Source organism: Nelumbo nucifera, chromosome 6 (genome assembly GCF_055504915.1).
Source record: "Nelumbo nucifera cultivar China Antique chromosome 6, China Antique-T2T, whole genome shotgun sequence".
Classification (NCBI taxonomy): Eukaryota; Viridiplantae; Streptophyta; class Magnoliopsida; order Proteales; family Nelumbonaceae; genus Nelumbo; species Nelumbo nucifera.
Genome location: NC_142654.1, coordinates 65,719,914 through 65,746,011, shown reverse-complemented (window position 1 = coordinate 65,746,011; position 26,098 = coordinate 65,719,914). Strand labels below are relative to the sequence as shown.

General features: G+C 40.7%; 1 protein-coding gene across 8 annotated transcripts in view; it reads right to left on the bottom strand.

Annotated features, from left to right (window-relative positions):
• Window positions 1-25,159, bottom strand: part of LOC104606819 (U-box domain-containing protein 44-like) — a 39,123-nt gene extending 13,964 nt beyond the window's left edge. For 2 of the 8 annotated variants that reach the window (XR_736833.3, XR_736834.3), the window contains exons 1-4: window positions 24,796-25,145; window positions 23,136-23,707; window positions 22,724-23,033; window positions 13,605-15,317 (exon numbers count right to left, since the gene is read on the bottom strand). Coding sequence is in view for 4 of the 8 variants with exons in the window: in XM_010272197.3 (XP_010270499.1) it covers window positions 13,726-15,317; window positions 22,724-23,033; window positions 23,136-23,690 (2,457 nt within the window). In the remaining 4 variants the exon portion in view is untranslated. Of the gene's footprint in view, window positions 1-13,363; window positions 15,318-22,723; window positions 23,034-23,135; window positions 23,810-24,795 lie in introns of those variants that run through there. The other 6 variants (XR_016077352.1, XR_016077351.1, XM_088889737.1 and 3 more) reach the window with 6 other exon arrangements.
• Window positions 25,160-26,098: the final 939 nt, after the last annotated feature.

The window sequence follows — 26,098 nt, the reverse complement described above, 5'->3', positions numbered from 1 at the left end:
AGGATGGATGGTTCTGGAGTTGAAAATAAGATTGGCTCATAGTCCGGACAGGTTCCGGGAGCACTTGTAGACTCTTTATTGGCTATGACCACAATCAAGCTTGATGAGACTAACTATCTAGCATGGTCACAATCAGTAAAGACACATGTTTGTAGTAGAGGCAAGTGGGGATATATTTCCGGTAGCAAGAAAGCGTCAAAGGAAGATGGCCCGTCTCATGAAAAATGGTTGCAAGAGAATTACACTGTTATTGGGTGGTTAGTAAATTCGATGTAACCCTAAATTAGTCAGCACTATCTATGGATGAATTCTGCTAAGGAGATATGGGACAGTGTTGCTGAAACCTATTCACAAAAATTGAATGTGGCCAGAGCATATAAGTTAAGAAGTGATGTGAACAATTTGAGGCAAGGGGAGAGACCTTTAGCAGTCTATTTCTCAATGCTGAAATCCTTGTGGCAAGAGATAGATCTCATGGAAACTGTTGTCTGGGAAAGTACAAAGGAAGCAGAAACATATAGGAGATTGGTTGAAAGGAATAGTCTTTGAATTCCTGATAGGGTTGAATCCAGAATTTGACAGTACTAGGCAGACTATCCTAGCTAAAGACAATGTATCTTTGTCTCAGGCTTAAGCCATGGTGAGCAGTGAGGAGAGGAGGCTGGTTCAGGTTCAAGGGGCAATTCCAATTGACCATTTGCTAATATGAGGCTGAAACCTAAGGTGGCTGCAGGAAAGGAGGTTATATGTGAATATTGCAAGAAGCCGATACGTATCAAAGACACATGTTGGAAGCTGCATCCAAACCTTCTTCCACCTCGTTTTAAAATGAAGGTCGAAAATGGGAAGACTGGGAATGCCAATGCAGCCATAGTTCCAGACAGTGTTTTAAAAGGCACTGGAGGCGTACGCCTCTAGGCGAGGTGCTCCCAAAACACCCTTAGGTGCAAGAGGCGTACGCCTCATGCGCTTTTTTCATGAGGCGTGCTAGAGGCGTACGCCTCATGCGCTTCATGCACATCTTATATAAAAAGACAAAAAAAAAAAGAAAGAAAAAAGAAAAAAAAAAAAAAAAAGGAAAAGAAAGGGAAGGGTAAGAAAAAAAAAATGAGAATAAAAAATGAGAAAAGGAAAGAAAAGAAAAGGAAAGGAAAAGGAAGAAAAGATAAGGGGAAAGAAAGTGGTTTGCCCCCTGCCCCTTCAACTGGGGGCATTCACCCCCAAGACCACCCCCCCCCCACTCCCTCCGCTTCGACAAGACCCCCCCTTTCAACTAATGTTATGCATCTTTATTCTTCTTAATATAAACGATTTTTATTAAAAATAAAGAAAAAATGAGACCCCCTTCCTCTTCATCCTCCTCCTAACCCCCCTCCTCTCAAGGAGGATTACGCCTCCTTATGTTCGGGAGGCTTACGCCTCACGCCTCTAGGTAGTGGAACGCCTTGCATCACGCCTTCGTGTTTTAAAACATTGGTTCCAGATAATGACAGGAGTGCAATTGTTGAGAAAGCCGCTGGTGAGAAATTAGCTGTAATGAAGGCCGAGTATGAGAAATATGGGAGGATGATTAGCCATCTTGACAGTGCAGCCACCTCCTCCAATCCTTCAGGCAATCCAACTACTTCTACATCTGCTCATTCAGTCTTTTTTTTTTTTTTTTGAGAAGGTAAGGTAAAAATTTTATTGATAAAAAAGACAAAGTTACAACTCCTTCCTGGAACCCCACATCTTGTAAGAGGGCAAATTACAGACTCCAAATAGACTGAGTACAAAGCAGCTGAAAAACATTCTGAGATTTAAACTCGGGGGAGACAAACAACCAGGAAACAAGTTTAGACACAGAAGTCTGAATTAAGTCCTCCAGTCTTCTCACTTTGTTGCAGAAAATCCTATTGTTTCTTTCAGTCCATAAGGTCACCAAAACAGCCACAAGGATGGTTCTCCAGATCAGATTGCCCTTCCTCTTCAGGCCAGGTAGTTTCCAGCAGCATAAAAGATCTTTGATAGAGCCAGGTATGAACCAACAGACCCCAGCCGCCTTGAGAAAGTGCTTCCAAACTCTTACCGATGTCGAGCAGTGGATGCCCAGGTGATCAGCTATCTCTGGAAAGAACCCACATAAGCCACAATTTAGATCTGAAACCTGGATCCCTCTCCTAACCAAATTAGTCCTCGACAAGCACTTATTAAGGGTCAACACCCAAACTAGAAAATTATGTTTAGATGGGCTGACAGTGTTCCACACCTGCTTACTTGGGAAATCAGAAGTATTTGATCTACTCAGTTTTGAAGCCAAGGATTTAACAGTAACAACTCCATCTCCACTGCCATTCATCCTCCAGATTAACCAAAATAGCTTGCCTCTGTAACAGTTGCAGAAGATCTAACAGTTGATCCATCTCCCAATCAAAAAGGTTTCGTCTGAAGGGGGGGCACCAAGAGATTGATTCCCCAACCACCTCATTAAGAATCGGCAACTGAGACTTCAGGGCTGCGGGCACATTGAAAAAGTAGAGAAAACCGGAAAGTATTGAGAGCTAGGCCTTAAGAGAAAATTTCAAAATTTCAACCTATCTCCCCTACCAATCTTGAGAGCTAGGCCTTAAGAGAAAACCGGAAAGTATTTCATAATTCCTTTCCAAAGAGAGCACCCCCAGCTCTGAAAAGGATCCAGGGATTTCCAATTACCCCAGTCCACCCCATATTTAGATGCAATCAAGGTCCTCCACCAGGCAGTCCTCTCCACACCAAAACCTCCAAAGCCATTTGCTGAGAAGAGAAGAATTAAAAACTTTCAATTTCCTTATTGCCAAGCCTCCATCCTCCACAAGGAGGCAAACTTGGTCCCACTTAACAAGGTGGATTTTTCTTTCTTCCTCCAGCCTCTCCACAGAAAATTCCTCTGAAGGGACTCCAACTTCCTTGCTATTTTAGAAGGGATGGGAAAGAGAGATAAGAAATAAGTGGGAAGGTTAGAAAGAGTACTTTTTAGAAGAGTAACTCCAACCCCCGAGGAAAGATACTAGCTTTCTAGGATGCTAGTTTCTTTTCCATCCGTTCTACCACTGGGTCCCAGATAGCACTCGAGGTACACTTGGCCCCAAGAGGGAGCCCTAAGTACTTCCTAGGAAGATGATCCACTTGGTAGGCAAGAACCTCTGCCAACTCATGCAAACAGTCAACTTGGCCCACTAGAAATAAAACACTCTTCCCCAAGTTAACTTTGAGTCTAGATACCACTTCAAACCAGCTTAGGATCCCAAATATATTCTCCAACTGATCCTGTGAAGCATCAATAAAACACAAACTGTCATCCGCAAACTGTAGCAAGTACACCTCCCCCCCCCCCCCGGGGGTTGATTTCAAAGCCCTCCCACCGACCATCAAAAACAACCGCCTTACTGAACTGAAACCCATAAGACATATAAAGAGCAAGGGAGAAAGAGGATCCCCTTGTTTAATACCCCCCGAGCTCTCAAAGAAGCCTGTAACTTGTCCATTGACCAAAATTGAAAACTTAGGGAAGTAACACAAACTTTCATCCAGTTCCTCCATTTTTGCCCAAAATTCATTCTTGCAAGCACAAAATCCAGACATCTCCATTTCACATGGTCATAATCTTTCTTAATATCCAATTTGCAAATCAGGCCTGGAGTCCCAGCTCTTCTCCTAGAGTCAATGAGCTCATTTGCAATAAGCACACTGTCCAACATTTGTCTCCCAGGAACAGAGGCACTTTGATTTTCAGATATCACACTAGACAAGACCTTTTTCATCCTCTCAGCCAACACTTGGGCTAGAATCTTGTAGAAGCTATTGAGAAGACTAATAGGTCTGAAGTCCTTTATGTTTACAGACCTGACCACTTTGGGAATGAGAGAAATAAATGTGGCATTTAGACTTCTCTACAAGGAGGCACTACTATGGAAAGTCTGGAATACATTCAGCACATCTTGCTTGATGAACTCCCAACACTTCACATAGAACAGGTTTGTCAAACCTGTTAGACAATGTATGCCCTTAGCTCCAATCAGATTAATGTACAGATACATTTATTGTAAATGAATAAAAGTACATTATTGTTTCATGTTAATATTGGTATGTTTCTGCGTATTTACCCCTTAAACTGGACATTTATGAGACTCGTGTTAGTTTAGAATTTTATTTTTGATAATTAAAGGGCAGTTACTAATGTAAGACATTCTTTTTTTACCTATCAGAGCTAGAAAATTTTAATTGGAGAATTTATTTGTTCTTGTTCTCAACCGTTGGATAGACTTCGGGAGTTTATCCTGCCAAGGCCAACATTGATGTGCTGCCAAAGAAGTTGGGGGGGGGGGGAGGCCAACAGCTATATTCCAGGTAGGCCACGCTCAACCTGCTACAGGCCCCATGGGCCGTGCTGGCATGCGGACTGCAAGTAGCACGGCACAAAACCCTGGCCCAGCATGGCACGGACCTTCATGCCGGACCTAGCATGGCCTGTGGGCCTTTGTGCCGTGCCGGACCTCTAGTTGTGATCATTATAGGTCGAGAGGATAAGTGTAAGAGACCATTACAAAGCTGATAACCTAATGGGCTTTATCTTACTTAAGTCCATTATCCTTGGGTCTTCATAGGATAGCTTAACTCAATGATCATTTAGGTATAAATGTTGGGCCCATATTGAGCCCATGGTGATGTGCTCAAGGGTTCATTGCGTTTAAAAGTGAATTCGGCCAAGTCTTTTCACAAAGGCTAAGTCGAACCCATGTGGACTTATGTGAGGTCATTGTGGGGTTCCACACCATACAAATCAGGCCTAAGTTGGCCATGCAACATCTTGGGTCGTGAGCCTTTGAATTAAATGGGCCTTATAATTAATAAGATTAAGTAAGCTATCACATGACAACTTGTCATGTGCTTTGGGTCAAATATGGGTTTGGAAATGGGTATGGAGCACCCATCCTCTTAAGAGGATAAGGCTTATCTCTTAATAAAATCCAAATCCAAATTAGATTTGGATAATCTCCTAATTTGATTAGGAGAATGCTCCATAAGGAGATTAAAAGAAGAAGAGGGTGAACCTAACTAAAACACCACTCTCTTGTTCTCTCTTATTCTCTTTTGTCTTCCAAGAAACCCAATCACGACCTAGGCTTTCAAGAACTGATTTAGATCAGTTTTCTTTGTTTTGCAAGAAAAACTCAGAAGAAAACCAGGCTCACTTACCCCATTCGATTCAAGCAAGTTGGATCACAGTTTTGCTGAAAATAGTGTTGTTGAACTGGCTTCACCTACACACTACGCCATCTTCAGTGGAGGTTGGTTTTAGGACTGATTTGGGCGTGAACTTCCACCTTGGGATCTGCATCTGTGGAATCTGTATCAAATGTACATCTTCCTCTTTGTTTGGTTTCAAATCTGGTCCAATTCAATGCAAGATCGACCCAGAAAATTCAGTTTTCACTTTCACCGGGAAATCAGTTCCCGCAAGGGATAAAAAAATTTTTGAAATTTCGCCCAGCCATCTAGCATGGTTCGGCCATCCATATGATGGATTCTAAACCCTTCCAACAAAACCATCCAGCCCAGGAGATTTCTCAACCTCCATCTTATTAATTGCTTCTTTAATTTCCATCTCAGTGAAAGGGCCCTCAAGATAAGCTTTCTGATCATCAGAGAGCCTTTTAAAGTGGGTGTGAACAGGTAAAGGTCTAATCGGACAGGAGTCTTTATACAACTTCTTATAAAAAGCAGAGACAAAGGCTTTAATTTCAGCAGTCGATTCACCAATTCTACCCTCACACTCTAACTGTGAAGATATATCTTGATGTACATTATTAGAGTAGTCCTTGTTGTATAGTATCATAGTTCTTATTATTTTATTTGTTCTTTTTATCTTTCAGCCCTGTAAGGGCATTCTTGTAACTGTACATACTTTTTATCTCTTTAATATAAGAGGCTCTCTGGGGTGGGGGTCAACTATTCTTGGCACCCCTAGATCTGTTTCCTTCTAGATTTGAATTCAGTTCACATGGTATCAGAACAGGTTACTCTTTGATCTTCCTTCTCTCTGATTCATCTTGCATTCGTGATTTATTAAAAACCTACAGCTCTGCCAAGTGGCCTGAACTATTCTGATCTATCCAGGAACTCCTCTTCTATTTTCTGCGCACCCAGAGAGAGATTTTATTGGATCTCTCTCGTTTGACCTCTGTTTGCAGCAAGAATTGAAAGGAGTTGTCGCCGTAGCCCTTCTCAACATATTTTGAAATTTTTACGGAAATCCGTGAAGTTTTGAGAGAGACCTGGACTCTTCTTCTTGGCGGTTGTGCCCATACTTTCCTTTTCTGGACTGTGTTCAGCTTTTCTTTGTTTTGGATCTTAAACAATCTCCGGTGAAAGTAAGGGGTTTCTATCTCAGTTTTTTTACTCTCTTGGATTGATTACAGCCTATTTCACTTGTCTTTGGATCAAGTTTTACTTCAGATTAGTTTCTTTAAACTTCAGCCGAATCCTATTTGTGTTATTTTCTTGTTGTAATGGCTTCAGACAAAGGTGATATCATCCCTGTAAAGATGAAAGGACTGAACTATGGGATGTGGAAGTTCCACTTCGACTTTTATGTTGAGGGAAAGGGTTTAGGAGGATATCTAAATGGAACGATCACCAAACCAGCTGAGACCAAGGCCAAAGCTTTACAACAATGGAAGTTTGACAATGGTAAACTTGTTTCTTGGATTCTAAGTTCTATTGACTATCATATATTTGTACCCATGAGGAGAATGAAAACATCATATGAGATGTAAATGCATCTAGAAAAATTTTATCAACAGTCCAACGTATCTAAGCAATATCAGATAGAATTAGAAATATTCTCTTACAGCCAAGGAGATAGGAGAATATAGGAGTATTATTCTAGTTTTCTTGATTTATGGGCTGAATATGAGATTTTTCACATTGAACCCTCGGATCCAGTGGAGTGTGTGAAATATCTTCAGAAGCATTTTGAGAAGAGAAAGGTGACTCAGTTCTTGATGAGACTTAGACCTGAATATGAGATAATCAGGTCCAACATTTTGAGTAGGGGAACTTTCAGATATGGATTCTGTTTTAGGGGAACTTCCAGATATGGATTCTGTTTTAGGGGAACTTCTGAGAGAAGAGACTAGACTTCTCACTGCAGCCGGGTTGCTCATGGGGGACTTCTTGATGGGAAGATGGCTAAAGTTGGGGCTGAAACAGCCTTTGTTGCTCATGGGGGTAAGAAGCCAACCTCCAAGGACCTCTCCAAAACCCAGTGCTATGAGCGTAAGGGTTCTGGACATATTGCATCTCACTATAAGAAGAAGAATGCGTATACCTATTGCAAGCAACATGGTCACATCATTCCAGACTGTCCAGTCCGACCAGCTAAGGGCTCTCAGAAACCATCTTAGTACCCAACCTTACTACTAATCTAATTTCTATTGGTCAACTTGTTGATGAAGGAAATGTTCTCACCTTTTCTCATGATGGTTGCTTGATACAGGACTGATACACTAGCAAGGTGAAAGGGAAGGGGCATAGGTTGGGCCGTCTGTTTGCACTGGAGTTCAAAAAGTCTCAACCGGGGGCATCCTCAGCTTTACTTAGTTCTTCTTTGTCTGATTCTATGTTGAGTTATAGGAATAATGTTTGGGATTTATGGCATAAACAATTGGGTCATCCATATTCCCAAAAATTAAAATTTTTGTTAGACTCTGGTTTGGTTAAGAATAAAATTCCCCCTGTTGATACTTTTGATGTTTCTTGCACTACGTGTTGTTTGAGTAAAAGTCATGTTTTACCATTTCTTCATAAATCTGAACATGCCACTAAACCTTTTGAGATAATACATAGTGATGTTTGGTCTGCTTCTATTACTTCACGATTGGGGTACAGATATTTCATATTATTTATAGATGATTGTACCAGATATACTTGGATTTATTTTCTGCGACACAAATCAAAGGTCTTTGGTGCATTTAAATGGTTTCATACTATGGTGCAAAATTGATTCAAGTGCAATGTGACTATCCTCCACTCAGACTCAGGGGAAGAATATAGAGATGGAGACTTCTTGGCATACTTGAGGAGTCATGGAATTCAGTCTCAGCGCAACTGCCCAGAAACTCCACAACAGAATGGTGTAGCTGAACGGAAGAACAGACACATTCTCAGTGTTGTGCGGACATTACTCATACTCCAACTTCGTTTTGGGTAGAAGTAGCTAGTATAGCCGTGTATTTGATCAATTTTCTTCCATCCTCTGTTCTAGGCAACACCTCTCCCTTCCAAAAACTTTTTGGTTACCCCCCCAGATTTCTCTAGCCTTCATGTTTTTGGATGTCTTTGTTTTGTTCATCTTCCTGTTCGTGAACGATCTAAATTAACTGCTCAGTCTACTATGTGTGCCTTTGTGGGATATAGTCCTGACCACAAAGGATTTTTGTGTTATGATCCTACTATTCGTCATATTCGGACTAGATTGTTTGCTCCTTCCATCTCTGTTTTGCAGGACTTTGATTCAAATGACACTACTACTTCCTCAACCGAGAGAGATCTTTTTGTCTTCACCCGCAAGCGGCTGCGTGTCCCGGCTCTTGCGCCTACATCCCCCCTTCCACCCGGTCCAGAGCATTCATCTCAGATATCCTCTGTAAGTGATACCTTGACCCAAGATCCTCCTATTTCAGATAGTAGTTCAGTTATTCCACTTCGTCGTTCTACCCGTATCTCTCGACCTCCTGACCGCTATGGTTTTCCTTCAAACCATAGTTCCTTTTCTACTGTACTTTCTTCCACAAATATCCCTAGATCTTATCAGCAAGCATTAGAAGTTCTTAGTGGAAAGAAGCTATGGATGCCAAAATTCAAGCCCTCCATGAGAGTGACACTTGGGATCTTGTGCCAGCTCCTCCAGATGCTTCTATTGTTGGAAGTCGTTGGGTCTATACAATCAAACTGAAATCAGATGGCTCTCTTGATCGATATAAGGCCGGTTAGTTGCCCAAGGATACAGCCAGGAATATGGGATTGATTATGAAGAAACATTTGCCCCGGTTGCTAAGATCACCACAATTCAGACTCTTATGGCCATTTATGTTGTTTATTCCTGGACTATTTACCAATTAGATGTGAAGAATGCGTTCCTTCATGGCGAATTAAAGGAGATAGTCTACATGAAACCTTCGTCTGGATATTGCAGTGATCCTTCACGTGTTTGTCGCCTGAAGAAGTCTTTATATGGCCTGAAGCAAGCACCCAGGGCTTGGTTTGAGCGCTTCCGAGATGTTGTTGTTGCAGTTGGGTATAATCAGAGTTCCTCTGACTACTCCCTCTTTGTGAAGAGAAAACCCCAGGGTATTACCATTCTTCTATTATATGCTGATGACATGCTCCTAACGGGGGATGACCATGACGGCATTTGTGAGCTGAAGTCCTTACTTCATAACTCATTTCACATGAAGGACATGGGTCCTCTCACTTACTTCTTGGGTTTGGAGGTTCATCATAGCAGTCGAGGGTATTTTATTTGTCAACAAAAATACGCCTCTGATCTCATCAAACTAGCTGGAATCATAGATGAGAAACATGTTGATACCCCCTGGAGCTGAATGTCAAACTATCTGAATCCGAAGGCCTCATCCTTCCTAATGCCACCCTGTACCGTCAGCTTGTTGGCTCTTTGATCTATCTTACTATGACCAGACCTGATATTTCATGTTGTTCAGGTCATCAGTCAATTTGTCTCTGCCCCGAGACAACCTCATATGACTGTAGTTCATTGCATCGTCCGTAATGTTCGAGATACAACCTCTCAGGGACTGTTTTTCTCTTCCTCATCATCCATACAGTTGAGGGTTTATGCTGATGTTGATTGGGTTGGTTGCCCTGACACTCGTCGATCCACTACTGGGTGGTGCGTCTTCATGGGTGACTCTCTCATCTCCTGGAAGTGCAAGAAACAGCAAACTGTCTCTAAGTCTTCCACTGAAGCTCAATATAGAGCTATGTCTTCTGCATGTAGCGAGATTGTTTGGCTGAAGTCACTTTTCATTAATCTTGGGATTTCTCTTCCTACCCCTATCCCTCTATATGCCAACAACACCAGCGCTATCAAGATCGCATCTAATCCAGTCTTTCATGAGAGGACTAAACATATCGAGGTGGATTGTCACTTTATTAAAGACCTCCTTGTTGTAGGCTTTATATCTCTTCCTCATGTTGCCTATCACATGCAAATTGCCGACATCTTCACCAAGGCCATGACTAAGAGTCGACATCTCATTCTTGTGGGCAAACTGATGGTGATGTCTACGCATCAATTTGCAGGGGAGTGTGAAGATATATCTTGATGTACATTATTAGAGTAGTCCTTGTTGTACAGTATCATAGTTCTTATTATTTTATTTGTTCTTTTTATCTTTCAGCCCTATAAGGACATTCTTGTAACTGTACATACTTTTTATCCCTTTAATATAAAAGAGGCTCTTTGGGGTGGGGGTCGACTATTCTTGACACCCCTAGATCAATACTAACTTGTTGATTTTCTTGACTCTATTTCGAGCATTGGCCATTTTGTGAAAGAAGCCACTTTTCTTATCCCCCACCTTGAGCCAAGTGGATTCAGCTCTCTATCTCCACCTAATTTCATCCTTAACAGCTATCAAATGTCACCTTGGCTTGACAACTTTTCAGCCTTTGCTCTTGAGAAATCTGACCACTTCTTCAGCTCTATCCACCTCTTCAATCATACTGAGACAAGCCCCTTTTTTCAGTCTCCAAGGACAAACTATTCTCCAACTTCCATATTCTGATTTTTTTCTTTAATTATCCCCAATTTTTTGGCTAGGATGTGTGAGCTAGAGCCATTCACTTGACACTCATTCCAGAATTTGTTCAACAAAGGCAGGAAACCCTCCTCCTCAAACCACGCATTTTTCAAATTTGAAAGGGACCTTGATTTCTCTATGGAACCACAAGTTAACTAGATTGGGCTATGATCTGAGACAGGTCTCGGAAGAGCAACTTGTTTAAAGGAGGGAAACAACTCATCCCAATCAGAAGAAACTAGAAACCTATCCAATCTAACTAATGTAGGAGATTCCTGATTGTTTGTCCATGTAAAATTAGCACCCACCAGCAGCAAGTCCATTAATTCAAACCTGTTTAGAAAGTCAGCAAACATGTTCATTGCCCTTGTTCTTCTTCCCCTTGTATTTTTTTTCTTCAGACAACAAAGTCACATTAAAATCCCCTCCAATAGCCCAAGGACAATCAAGATGCCCTCTAGAGCTTGCTAAATCTTCCCAGAGCTCACTTCTTTGGCTATTTTCCGTAGGACCATAGATATTTGTAATTTGGCAGACCCCTCCATTTTCTGTTGGGGGTGAGAACTTACCGGTGAAAGAGATTTGGAGCAAGCCCAATCCACCAAAAATTCAAGCTTTGAGCAGGGAGGTTTTTCTTTGGAAGGTGAACACCTATGACATCCTTCAAAAAAGGAGGTCAAATAAATGCCTCTCCCCTCATATATGCATTCTTTGCTTTGCAGATGATGAATCCCTACCACATTTACTGATTCGTTGCTCTTTTGTGCTCTTTTTTTGGGAATCTTTTTGTTCGCTCTCTTTGGTTGCAGGTGGAGTACTCTCTAGGATATAGTAAGCCTCTTTAACCCAAACTTTCTAAGGCGACCAACAAAAAGAGCAAGGGTTATGTGGAAATCAGTTAGCACAACAGTGGTGTGGACTACTTATAAAAAAAACAGTGGTGTGGACTGTATGGGAGGAAAGTAATGCAAGAATTTTCAACCAGAAGTACCAAGTCAAATGAAGATCTAGTGGAGGCCATAAAGATAAAAGTTGCACACTGGGTGAAAACAGTTGAACTCTTTCAAATTTTCTCAATTATTGATATAGTAAGAGTGTGGAATGAAGTGGTACACTCTTCTAAGAAGAAAGAAAGAAAGGTGGAGTGGAAGCCCCCACCCAGGTATTAAAACTTGCCAAACAAGCAAACCTTAAGAACTTAGAGGTAGAAGGGGGCTCAAAAATAGTGATATCATGGACCAATTCAAGGGGTAATGCTCCTTGGATTTATGGGCATCCCCTAAGGGAGATTGAAAGACTAGCAAGGGAATTCAATGCCTCGTTCACAGGGATCAGGAGAATTGCAAATGGGATGGCTGATTCATTAGCCAAACAGGGAGTTCTTAGGCAGCAGCTTTCTGGGCTTTATTATAACACTTTGTGGTGCAATGCTTGCTTTCCATTTGCTGTAATTCTGTAACTGATTCTCTTAATTGAATAACATTCTCCTTTTGCTGATAAAAATAATTGTTCACGTAATCGCCACTAATGGGGACATAGCAGAGATAATGTAAGAAAAGATGCTATTAAAGGTATACCTTAAAAAGGAATAAAAAAAGGAAAGAAGTAAATTGAGGAGGTGATGAAGTACTTGTAAATAGGAGCTCTAATATAGAAGATAGACAAGGACTTTAATACAAAACCATTACAGGTTTGAATGATGCTTTTACAAAAGGCATATGCTTAGGCAAACAAAAAAAAAATGTTGATTTTTTTACCATAACTGAAGATTGACACCATTGGCAAATGGAAGATATGAAATAGATGGATACCTGAATGCCCAATAATACTGACCCTTCCCTCCACAAATTATCTACTCAAACCTCACCGAAAATCACCAATCAAAATAACCCTTACTAAAACCTTTTTGGCTAGAATGAACAGAATTGGGGAAAAGGTTCCCTTGCCTTAATCCTTTTGCAGAATGATATTAATGAATGAAAATATTGCATACATGGAAATGATGAGAAAATATAAGCCAGACCGCATCACTACATTAACATTATTAGCTACTTATTCAAATGTGTATGTGCATATGATGCAAGTAACCAATATCTATTGATCAGACCTTGAATCAAGAATTATTAAATAAGGGGCATCTGCTATGGTATAAAGCCATAAATTAAAGAAAAAAAAAACAAGACAAAAAATGGAAGAAATAAAGATAAGAACATATTGAAACATGTGATACCTGTTAATAATTAAACCTTCATGCTAAGGTTATCGAACTAAAGGTGCTTTTGTTATGGTGTAAAATGATAAGAGAGAAGATGCAGAGAATAGAATGCCTTAAAGAATGCACTATACTTTTCTCCTTGCAAAAAGCTCCTTATGGAATTTTTAATATTTTCTGCCAAAATAATTTTACTAGGAATATCTTAAAACCCAATAAAATTTTTTTCCTCCAGATTTTCTGCAATACAGAGCCTAGATGGAAAGAAATGGTAAAGATAATTCCTTCATTTCTTATTCTTCTTGAAATATGGTTGCAGAAATGTTACAAAAAATTATACATTTATATTCCCATTATCAATGCTAATGAAACAAACTTCATTTGTCCATACAATAAATGGGTGGTATGCCAATGACTCTTACAAACTCACCAAAGCAGTTCGAACAAATGAATATATATACTTCTAACCTCTACATATGGCAACACAAAAAGAGTATCAACTAGACATTAATGAACTACAAAGGCAGTATGCTTCCAAAATCAAAACTTACAATGCAGCAGTGAACTTTCCTCAGGATAGTAGAAAATTTAAAAAATAATCAATACATCCATCCATTCGCATCCATCATCAATGGCCATAATGAGTGAAGGATATTAGCATCTCTAACACACCTAACCCATGTTCTGAAATATGCCAGAAAAATTTGGTATCTTATCGACATGCTTCAAGGCACGCTCAGCAATCTGCCGAGTTCGATAGTCACCATGTCGGAATGCATCAACCAGTGCTGTGCTCACATTAGGGTCACCAGAAACTTCATATGCTATGTCTTCAGTCCTCAGGAGCCTCTCAACAGCATAAACCGCCCGCTGCCTCAAGATCTCTGTCCGATTCTCAAGCAGCACTTCAAGTATTGGCTTGACTCCCTCCACCTCACACAAAACCATCACTCCTTGTTGAACATCAACTCCATCATCCAACAATGTGCAGATTGCTGCAAGTGCTGCCTCAACCACCTTTTCATTTGTGTGGTCTAAACAAGCCACCAACTTACCCACAGCCTTTCCTTCCACAAGACAAAAAGATTCCTTCAGGGAACAAGTTCCATGGTGTAGGCGGCACAATCCTGTTACCACTGGCTGCTTGCTAAAACAAGGAAAAACTGAAGCACAAAATCCAGGTTTAGGCAACTCTGGCAGTTCTGTCAGACGTTTGGACTCTTGTGAAAGGTTCTCCAAAGCCAAGGCAGACACCATCTGAACCTTGTCAAGCCCATTTGCCTGAAGCAGATCAATGAACAATGCGGCAAGATTATGCTCACGAGCCAGAACTACAGCATCATGCTCATCACCTAAGACAAATGTGAGCCTTGACAAGACTTGAACAAGTCCTTCTAGATAGGGAGTCATGAAGCGGTTACCACGGGTCTCCCCTTGTCGAATTCGTAACACCCTAGAGATGACCAACTCAAAGGCACCTTCATCCAACAGCTGTCGAGTGAGTCCCAAATCCCTCTCCGGAAGGTCTGCTAACAGGCCAACAGCTGCTGCCTGATCTTCTGTGATCCCATTGTTTTCTGAGATTATTTTTATCAGGCTACCAAGCTGACCGGCAGTACCACGTAAAGCATCAGCTAGCTCTTGACCCATGTGAGGTGAAAGGTTCTGGAGAAGTTTTATCGAAGCCAAACAGAGCTCCTTCTGTGGAGCTTCAATGAACTGAATCAAACTGATGGTAGCACCAGAGCTTTTAATGGCAGAAACTACATTCAGAACAGTTGCAGGAGAACTGGTCAGTCCAACAAGGACTTGGAGTAGCTTGCACTCAATGGCAGGACCAGTGTTGCTGATGAGATGGAGTAGGTTGTGCACTATATCTTCAGAAACCAGAGTCTGGTGGTCAGGTCCAACTGAGATTGAATCGAAATCATAGCCTGAGTTCACAACATTAGCAAGAACCGTTGCAGAGACCTCCTTCAACCTCATAGGAAGATGATTCCCACCAACAATGAAGAGGTCCTTCACAAGTGTAGGAAGGATCCCAGCTTCTATTAACATTCTGGCACTAGCCTCACAGGATGAAATCTGGTTCAGGGCTTTCAAAGAAGCTTCTCTTGATTGAACATTTCCACTTCTCAAGAAATTGACAAGTGTTGATCCCACTGTTCTGGCCACAAAGACCTTCTCATCATTGTTCAGAACCAGTTCACCAAGGAAAGAAACCATAGACAATTTAGTTTCAGAGGAACCTGCATCAATTCCCACTGTAGTGAGATTAGGAGCAAACAATAGAGCAAGAATTTTGACTTAATTTATATACTGAAGTGCATGCTAATAACTGAAATAGTTTTTTATCGTTATAATAACTGAATTAATTTAATTTAGGTTGAAGATCCTTTAGTAACATGTTCCCAACCATTGAAAGTAAATCTGTGTTTGCCATTCAACAAGGACTAGTAAATTTATTTCTCAGCATTCTAAGAGAACAAATGGTTTACAGAGAATGGCATTTTTAATGGATAAGAATAATCATGGTAAGAACAAGGCAATTAACCATTGCCAAAATCACTATTCTACAAAAATGGAAACTTCATCTAACAAATGCATATTTCCTTTTGGTAATAAAATAAAATTTATTAAAGAAAAAGAAGAGATACAAAGAAGATGACCAAAAGTCACCTGAGAGGAGAAAATAAAAGGAGGAAAACAAAACCACAACCCCAGCACACCAAACAGATCACCAACCACAAAAACCAGAAAAACAAACAAAAAACTCCCCACCTTTGACCCAGAAACCCAAAACCGGGAAAAAAAAAACTGACCAGCATAGCATACCTCTTCACAACCAGACCTCTCATTACAGCACAAACAAAACACCCCTGAAAAATCTCCCACCGCACACCCAAAAAAACAGAACACTCTACTTTCTCTTTTGGCCTTTCTTGTGTTAACACTTTTTTACTTGGTCCGAGCCCTAGTCTAGAAAAAGCACTTGACGCCAGAACTGGACAATGTTTTCTCTGATGTTTGGATTTTCTAATTGCTGAAAGGTCCTTCCTAAGTTTCACCAATTCTCTAGTTTCATTAATTCTTTCCAATTCCGAAACCAGATTCTTCTTGAACAACTTATCTTCTTCCAAGGTTTCACCCTCATCAACACTGGCTCTTGCAGTTCCATCAGCTCTCCATTCAAAATTCAAGTCTTCGGATCTAGAGCTAAACTCTTTAGGAGTGAGGTCTGCCTCCCTCGAGGGTAAAGGATACTTTCCTTCCAGATCCTTAAACACCTGTCTAGTAAAAGCTTGACCCCCTAAAACCAATAAACCCAAGGCTTTGTTTACTTCCACTGCTGTATTTACGATCTTTTCCACATTAACTTGCTTTTTAACTTCATGGGTCTCATCTATCAAAATCTCCAATCTACTATTCTACTTGAATCATAGTCTCCGTCTTCCTCTTCATCACTCCCCCAAACGGTTTCTTTATCTTTCAGAGGTCTAGTGTGGTAACCTTTTTTCTTGTTGCAGGTCTTTACCCCATCAGCCCAACCTACTTTATCTATACTTCCTCCCCCTTCAGGGTGAGCCCTTTCTTTTCTCTCGATAGTCCTATTGAATATTTTGTTTTCAAAAGAAGCCTTCTCATCTAGAGCTCTTAAATCTACAGGGGTAGCTTGCATGTGCAAACCCCTCTCCTTCTCATACTCCAGACTTCTTCCTCCTGAATTTTTACCTTTGCCTTCAGGATGAAGGGCCTCCCCTTCCTTACCTCTTTCTTCTTCTCTGTCCAATCCTGCTGCTACTTTGTTGATACGGATATCCCCTCCCATCACCATCATCTCCTTTCCTTCCTCTCCAAAGCAAACCTCACCAACCCCTTCCTGAATTTCGTGAGTTGAAAGCAAACAAAAAGTGTTTTCTTGTCTTTCTACTGAGGAAAAATCACCTACAAAACCCTCCTCGCATGGAACATTGCTCATCAAAGCATTACAAGCCTTATCAACCATGCCACCATCTTTTTCTTTTCGATTCTCTTCTTCGTAAGTATAATTCGTTAAACACCAGACAAAGCCATCTTTATCTGGCATTGTAGATTCAGCACACTTCATCACTACCCTAACTTCATTCACCTCAGCCTGAATCAAAAAAGACGATGATAGACCAGAATTTTCATCTCCCAAGTCTCCCTCAACCTTCGTAATGTGATCTTTAGGTCTACCAGGTGACCACCCCTCCAAACAACCCACGACAGCTATCAGTCCAGAGCTTATGGCCCCACAATTTCTTGATACAGAATCAGCAAGTGTTTGGGTTTGAGCCTTCGATTCCAGACCAAGAAGGCAAGAACCCAACCCAAACCAGGAAAATCCACAAGACTGTTCAAACTCTCGAACTCCTTTTCATGCCCAACTTCAAAATTATTAATATCAATGTAAACTGGGTATTGGTCCCCACCAATAACCAAGAGCTTGTGGTCTTTTTCCTGAGAACACATCTGTTCACGTTCCTTACACGCCACCCCAACATTAAATGCCCTGGGACAAGAGACCAGGCCAGTATTCAGTGTCGCTTGAGAAGCTCTTCTAGGATTACCAAAGATGGGAAAATGGTGCCCTTTCAACTCCCTTCCCATCCGTTGTTCTTCCCTTTGCAGGTTAAGGCCATCTTCATTTGAATGCTCCAACGCTTGCATGCACATAGCGCCTCCTGCTCCACCACCACTTTGTCTTCCTTCCTGCGCCCATTGCACCACAAGGTAGCTTCAATGGAGGTCGCCAGCCATACACTGACACTAATCACTTGTAAGAGTAAATCGATCTTTCTGGGAATACATTCAGGCTTCACACCAACTATCCTTAGAGCAGCCGACCACAGATCATTCAGAAAGACTCCCTCCAGACTTCCACCGCACAGAGAAGCAATCAAGCGGAAAGTTACCATCTGCCAGAGGTGAAACAGCAAGCCAAGAATCCTGACTGTCACTTCATCTCCTTCCACAATTTCCTTAGTGTTCGAAAGGAAACACCATTTAGAAATCAAAATTTGATCGAACTAGGTTTGGATGGAATTGGCTATAATCTCCATTGGGGCATCCAACAAATCTAGCAACGCTTTACAACTATCAAAAGGAGTGACTACCAATGACCCCTTCAACTTAAAGTGTCTGCTGATGGTCTCCCCAACCTCCCTCCAATCCTCAACTTCAAACTTAGTCAAAACAATCAGAGCATTCTCCCACCTTTTCTTGCTGCCTTGAAAAGCCAACAGTTTTCCACGACCAGTAGCACTTACAAAAAACGAGAACTCCTCAACAACCACCTTTTTCATTTTCTTGATTACCTTCTTTAAAAATGGGGGCCAAGCCTGCCCCGCTTCTTAATCCTAACCTTTAGAGAAAATCCTGAATCACAAAAGACAGCTCTTCCCACCATGAACTTCTCCACCCTTCCAGAACACAAACAAATTTCTTACCTCCACTCCCAAAGTATTCTGACAAAACTATGAACTTCCTTTATCATGCTCTTTTCTTTCAACCATGTATCTCCTATGACCTTCAGCCTTCAAATTTTTCCATTCTAAGTTTCTTTGAGAATATGTGGCTGTTACATCCAGATTTCAAGTCAAAAGTGAAAAGAGTGGTAGGAAGAAGACCAAGTGGAGTTTAGGTGGAAGGGTTTTAGATTTTATAAAAAACTACGAAGGTTGAAATGTAGGATTAAAGAGTGGAGTAAGAAGGTTTTTGGGTCTCTAGAGGAAAGAAAGGTTTACACTTCACACAGAATTGAGGGACTAGATGAGCTTGAGGGGGAGAGGGCAATAAGAGAGGAAGAGAAATATGAAAGACGGAGGTTAAAATAGGAGTTGGAAGAGATTTTGAGAAAAGAGGAGATTAGCTGGAGACAGAAATCTAGATGTCATTGGTTAAAGGAAAGTGATGACAACACAAGTTTTTCCACTTAGTAGCAAATGGGAGGAAAAGAAGAAATACTATCTCTCAACTCAAGTGGAATGGACAAACTCTAACTAGGGAAGGGGATGTTGCACAGGCCTTTGTGGATCACCTCAAATCCATCTTTGTTGGTCAGGGAGAACCAAAGAATCTTTAGCAAAATTCATTTGGAGAAGCTCTAGGGCTTTGATAGAAACCCTAGAGAAGGTTTTTGAAGTCTAAGAAATTATGGAAGCAATCTTTTCTATGGAGAGATCCAAAGACCCAAGCCTAGATGATTTTGCAATGGCTTTTTTCAAGATTGTTGGGAAATTGTGGGTGATGATCTAGTGGAAGTGTTTGATTAACTCTTTGAAAGGGGCAAATTCAACTCAGGGGCAAATGCTACTTTTATTTCCTTGATCCCTAAGAAAGCATATGCTTCTCATCCAAATGATTCTAGGTCCATAAGCCTTGTGGGTAGTATGTATAAATTATAAAATCGTCTCCAAGGTGTTAGCTGAGAGAACAAAAAAAGTCCTTCCCTCTTTAATCTCTCTAAATCAAGGGGCTTTTGTATTTGAAAGACAAATAATTGACCAAAACCTCATTGCTAATGAGTGTGTAAAAAGGAGAAAGGAAAAAGGCCTAGTTTGTAAGTTGGACTTGGAGAAAGCCTATGACTTGGTGGACTGGGATTTTCTTCTAAAAGTTTTAAGATTGAGAGGTTTTGGAGTGAGATGGTGTAAATGGATAAAGAGGTGTATGTCTTCCTGTCATTATTCCATACTAGTCAATGGAGTAGCTAGAGATTTCTTTCTATCTAAAAGGGGCCTTCGACAAGGTGACCCCCTATCTCCCTTCCTCTTCACTCTAATAGCATATGTGCTTAGTGATCTGATTTCAAGAGCTGATGCAAAAAACTCACTTCAAGATTGAAGAGTTGGGGGGAATAATGTAGTGGTTACCCATCTACAATTTGCATATGATATTGTTATCTTTTGTGAAGGGGAAAGGGAGGATATGGCTAATCTACAATGGATGGTAACACACTTTGAAAGGGTTTCCAATCTCAAAGTAAACTGGAACAAGAGTTGTGTAGCAGGTTTAAATAAAGAAAAAGTGGAGGTAGAAAACCTAGCTAGAATGTTGGTTTGTGAGGTAGGATATTGGCCTTCACAGTACCTAGGACTACCCTTGAGGGGGAACCCAAATTCTGATAGCTTTTGGGATCTAGTAGTGGAAAGGTTTACAACGAGGCTTGTAGGATGGAAGAGAAGTTATATCTCTTTAGGGGGTAGGATAACTCTAATAAAGTCAACCTTGACTAACTTGCCAATTTACTACCTATCTACCTTTAAGATCGCCACAAAAGTGGCCAATAAACTGGAAAAACTAATGAGGGATTTTCTATGGGAGCCAGGAGATGCAAAAAATGATCATCTAGTAAAGTGGGAGGTGGTGTCAAGGAGTAGGGATAGTGGAGGTTTAGGGATAGGAAATATTAAACTCAAGAACTTGGCACTGTTGGGCAAATGGTTATGGAGGTTTCCTTTGGAACAAGAAAACTTGTGGCATAAAGTAATTGGCACGGCAATCCATAGCTTGTTGCCTTCTTCCCTTTTGTATTTCAGGCATTATGCTTGTGCTGGTAATAAAGTGTGTTTTTGGGAAGATGTCTGCCTTGGGGATACACCTCTTAAAGATAAATTTCCACCTATCTATTCCCTGTCCCTCAACAAAGGGAGAGTGATTTCTTTTATGCATGCTAATGAAAACTCCTGGGACCTAGGATTAAGGAGAGCGTAAAGGGAATCCGGAATGGGCCTAGTAGATCTAAAGATGAACTCATTGCCCTTCTTAGTAGTGCTTTCTTGAGCCCTTCTTGCCAAAACAGTAGAATTTGGTCAGTGTCCCCTTTTGGCTCTTTTACCTGTGCTTCCTTCTTCACTACACTCCTTCAATCCTCACACCAGGTTGGTTCCTTCCCTACAAAGGAAGTTTGGTGTAATCTTGTACCCCAAAAAATAAGAGCCTTTTGTTGCGAGGTGGTGCTCCAAAAAATCAATACTATGGACAATTTACAAAAAAAGAAGGTCGAATTGCTGCCTCTCTTCTCATGCTTGTTGCCTTTGCTTGGGAAATGGTGAGACAATTTCACATCTATTACTATCTTGTCCGTTTGCTTCTTTTGTTTGGAATCAGTTTTCTTCCCTCTTTGGCTGCAGGTGGACCCCTCCTCCGGATGCGGCAAGCCTTTTTGACCCAAGCTTCTTCACACTACCTAAGAAAAGGGGTAAAGTGATGTGGATGCCAACAAGAGCAGCCATCCTTTGGTCTTTATGGGAGGAAAGGAATAACAGAATTTTCCCAAGGGGTAGAAAGATCAAAAGAGCAAGCTATTGAATGCATAGCCATTAAAGTCATACACTGGCTGAAAGTTACTGACTTGTTCAAAGACTTTTCGGTGGATGATATAGTAAGGGGATGGTCAGCAGTGGAAAATTCTTCGACTAGACAGTCTATTATTCAGTCTTATTGGACACCTACAGTACAACAAAGGGTAAAATTGAACTTTGACGGAAGCTCCTTTGGCAATCCAAGACACTCTGGAGTTGGGGGAGTCTTCAAGGATGGGGAAGGCAGGCTGATAGCACTATATTCTGGTTCCATAGGTGTGGGAGACTCTCTGAGAGCTGAAATTATGGCTCTACTACAAGGCTTGAGGTTGGCCAAGCAATGGGGATTTCAAAACTTTGAGGTGGAGGGAGACTCTTAAATGTTAATAGGATGGCTGCAGACAAAAAATCTGGGTGTATAGACTTTTAGACAACAAATAAGGGAAATACTTAGCTTAGCAATGGATGCTGGAGTAATCTTCAAATGGGTAAGGAGGTCAGCCAATTCTGTGGCCGATATTTTGGCAAAGTAGGGAGTCTTCAGGGAAAACTGTTTTTTGGGCTGTATTGTAACTATTGAAATTGATTGGGGTCAACACTCATATTCTGAGTGGTTGACAGTGTATGATGATTAATTGCTATCTTTAATGAAAGTCACCATTTCCAATCAAAAAAAAGGCACCACCAAATCTAACTCAGAAACCAACCTACAGCTTCTTCTAGAAGAAAGACAGTACCCTTCTTTTGTTCTCTGATTTTTAAGGCTAACAAACCCTAATCCTCATTTCCTCCAGGAAATAAAGTTTCCGCTTCTACTCTTAGTCTTCATCCCCACCCCATAGGTTTTTGCCCTCAGGTTTCATAGGAAGATCTAAAAATCATTCCGCTTGCCTCATTTGTTTGTGCATGCGGATCTACTGCAGTACTGCCTCAACATCTCCAGTAAATGATGCTCCATCCAGCTTGCCTTGTTTTTTTACACATTCAAGTATGACCTTACAATGAAATTCTAAGTTCCATGGAATATGCAAAATGAATCATTGAAGAGAGAGGGAGAGAGAGATGGTATGTAATAAGAAATAAGTCTTGTCACAAACACATATCAATGAATAAAGGTTAGAACACACTGAGTTAGTCCAATATCAGTAAGATGTCTTACTGTCATAGAAAAAATTGCACTTCATAATTGGAAAAGCATAAACAAAGAGATGTTTTCATTTATTTATTTTAATGTCATCTATGACAAATAACTTGCAAGACAATATACAATACACAAACATGAAATTCAACTGTTGAACAGTAAATAAGCAAGGAATGAGTAAACAAGAAGTGAGACAAAGCACCTTTGAGCAGGAGTGAAAGGAGAGGCTGCAATCTACCATTTTCAGCCATTTGGCGCACATTATTCTCACACTTCTCTAGATTTTTCAGTGTTTTTTCAGCTTTCTCAGCAATCAAAATGTTCTCTGATTTGCTGCTTATCATTCCAACTAATATAAGAATCGCTCCATTGACTGCACCAATCTTTTCACACAAAGTGTCAGACATTGAGAGTTCGTATAACAAAGACACAGCCTCCTCTCTCTCCTTGGAACGCTCTTTAGACAAGAACTTAACAATTGTGCGTACTGTGTCTCCTTCAGCCATTACCTCCTGCAGAGCAAGAAAAGTTGATTGAGAACAAACTTTGACAACATCCATGTTTACTAAGAGATGATAAAATCTTTAAAGAAAACCAGCAAACCTGCAGACAACCTTATTATCTGCATCCTCCTCTGTGACAATACGAAGGGTTTCCAAAGCTTTACACATTACTTTCCGACTGCTGCTTTTCAACATGTCAATAATCATTGGTATCAGCTCAGCATTACGTACAGCATGCTTACTAGACCTACTTTTCCGGCAAATAGACTGAATAGACTGCAAAGCATGCAGAATATCTTGCTCTGGGCTGCCCAGAGAGAGTGATCTACGAGTGTTGTCAAGCTGTACAGCGTCATTCCTTGCAGTCCATTCTTCAATTGTATTTCGCAGAGCTATACTGGGTTTCAGTTCAGTACTTCTTAACTCTTTCAACGTTATTGGACAAACAAGTCTTCTTCTGCTCTCCTTCAACTCCTTAAACCATTTTTCAATTGCTTCTCGCTCGAAAGTCTGCCCATTTTCTAATGTAACTGGGTCATGCATTACTTGTTTTGTGAGAGGGCAAACAAATGCATCGTAAATAGGTTCAATATGTGTCCTTTCAAAATGGTAGCTCTCATCAGATGGACTTCCTTGGTCATAACTTCCATCCCGGCTGCCTGCCATCTCTTTTGTAAAACCTACTGCAACCAATGTAACATGAAAGATCTTAGATTCCACCACTTCAAACCACTGAGTTGTAAGGAAATGAAACTAATGAAGAAAGCTAACAACAATCTCCTGCCCTGTCAAGCAAAGTTTATGAAAAAGAGCATTAGTAAGTTCTATTCCATTCCAGCCTCGACTAAAGAATACATGAAACTTTGTATTTTCTTCTCTCCATGTACCTTCTTTCCACCCTTTTTCTTTTTGTGTGTAAGGAGGTGTCAACACATAAGCTACAATCATTGCAATTCCTATTTAGACAAAATTATTTAATCATAGCAAGAATAATTATTTATTTGAAAGCATACGCATTTCTCTGCCCCAATTGCCCCTCTTACTGCAAGGTTGGAAGTTGCAGAAAGCAGAACATTGAGAATTCTTCAATCAAACAAAGTGATGTGCGCAAAAGCAATAGTACTGGATTCGGTTGACATCTAGCTTCTTAGGTGGGTAAACATGTAAATACATGTGGATGGGGCTGATATTATTATTTACCAAAAAGAAAATGACGCTGTTATAAGGGTCGGCAAAGGATCCGATGTTCTAGTGCTAGAACCTGCAAGTTGGAACTACTACACGGTTTTATCATTGACATAGTATAAACTTTTGCTGAATCCAGGGAGTTGGGGACAATTGTAAGGGTTCGTGCGTTTTCTCAAAGGAACATTGATGACCAACAATGCAATTGAACTTTGTTAAGTCAAAGAGACATCTAATTATACCTAAGTAACGGTAACAAACAACTAAATAATGATAAGCAGTTTAATCAGTTAAAAGGGCAGCCCAGTGCACGACGCTCCCGCCAATGCGGGGTCTGGGGAGAAACAGATAGGCAGATGTACGCAGCCTCACCTCTACAAATAGCCATAACCAGTGTAATCAGTTAGATTGAAAAATACAGACTACCCGGCATACCCATCCGTCCAGCTCAAAAGAAAAGTAGGGTATATTAGAAGGCCCATACTAGGCTAGGGCTAGTGTCAGGAAGAAAACCGAAAAAAAAAAAAAAAAAAAAACAATACAATACAATCATTTCACCTGAACTCAATTTCTGAAGGAAGCATACCTTTCTTCTGAGGCTTAAAATCAGAAATGATTCCCGACAAGGTGAGACTAAGTCCTGCAGTCAAACCTTGTCACTGATTAGAACAAAGAAGAAGAAGACGAAGGAGAACCCAGAAACCAAGTGCTGGTCCATGGACAAGGAGTGAACGAATTTTGAATAACAACAGAGATTTAGGGTTAGAGCTCGTTCGGCTTTGGCATAGGAAGAGGAGGGGAGACAGAGAGAGGAGGCGAGGAAGGAAGAGCTGGAAATTGCTGGTGCGGATAAAAACAACAATAATAAAAAGAAAACAAAAATAGAGGAAACGAGAGAGAAGTGACAGAGTAGGTTGACCCCAAGAATAATAGTCATCGCTGTAGAGAGAGAGAGAGAGAGAGAAGACGTAAGCAGGTGACGAGAGGGAGAGAGGATGTGGAGCCTCCTCCACCAAAATCCAAGGCAAGGCTTGAACGGGAGTGATTAGGACACGTCGTAATCTTGAGCAGGAGTGATTAGGGGCACATCTCTTCCTCGCGCCCGCCATTATTTTCTTCTATTTTCCTTTCCTTTATATCTTCTTTGTATATTTATTTAATTTAATTATTTTTGTATAAATCTAATATTTATTTATTTATCCATTCCTCTTTTTGGTAATATTTATTTATTCGTTAATGGTTTGTTTCCTGTAGCTTTAGATTCACCAACTTATCGCCCAATCGCCCACTCCATTCAATACCAACCGAAACTAATAAAGTAGCACCCGCCCGCTACGCTTTCTCCGGCGATCTACAGTGACATTTATCGACCCGATTCTATTATTCGGTTCAGTAACACCCGGGTCAGTCCGAGTAAAATTGACTCGGATCAATCCCAGTGCAAGCCACGCTATAATCATCCTGGATACGGATGTCGACAAGGCAACAAGTCAGTTTGGTTTGGTCAAATCTGATCCATAGTCGCTTTGGCCCTAAACTAACCCATTTGAACAAGGGCATGATACAAAACCCGACCCATTGCACATTTGGTATACCAAACCCAAACAAGTCAGTTAGGGGGTATTTTGACATTATCAAACCAAAATTCTGCTTGATTAAGCTGATTCAAAATTTTTTTTTTCTTTTGCTTCAAGATTCAAATATTTTTATTACTCTTTACTTTGGTTACTTGAAAATATTTTTTAAAAGAAATATAATTTAGACATTTCTTACATGAATATTTTCACTTTGCGTGTCATATGTGGTGTTCAATAATGACCATTCGGATAATGGCACTCACGCATAAAAAATAATACATGTTTGTAACATTGCAAAAAGATTTTTTTCCA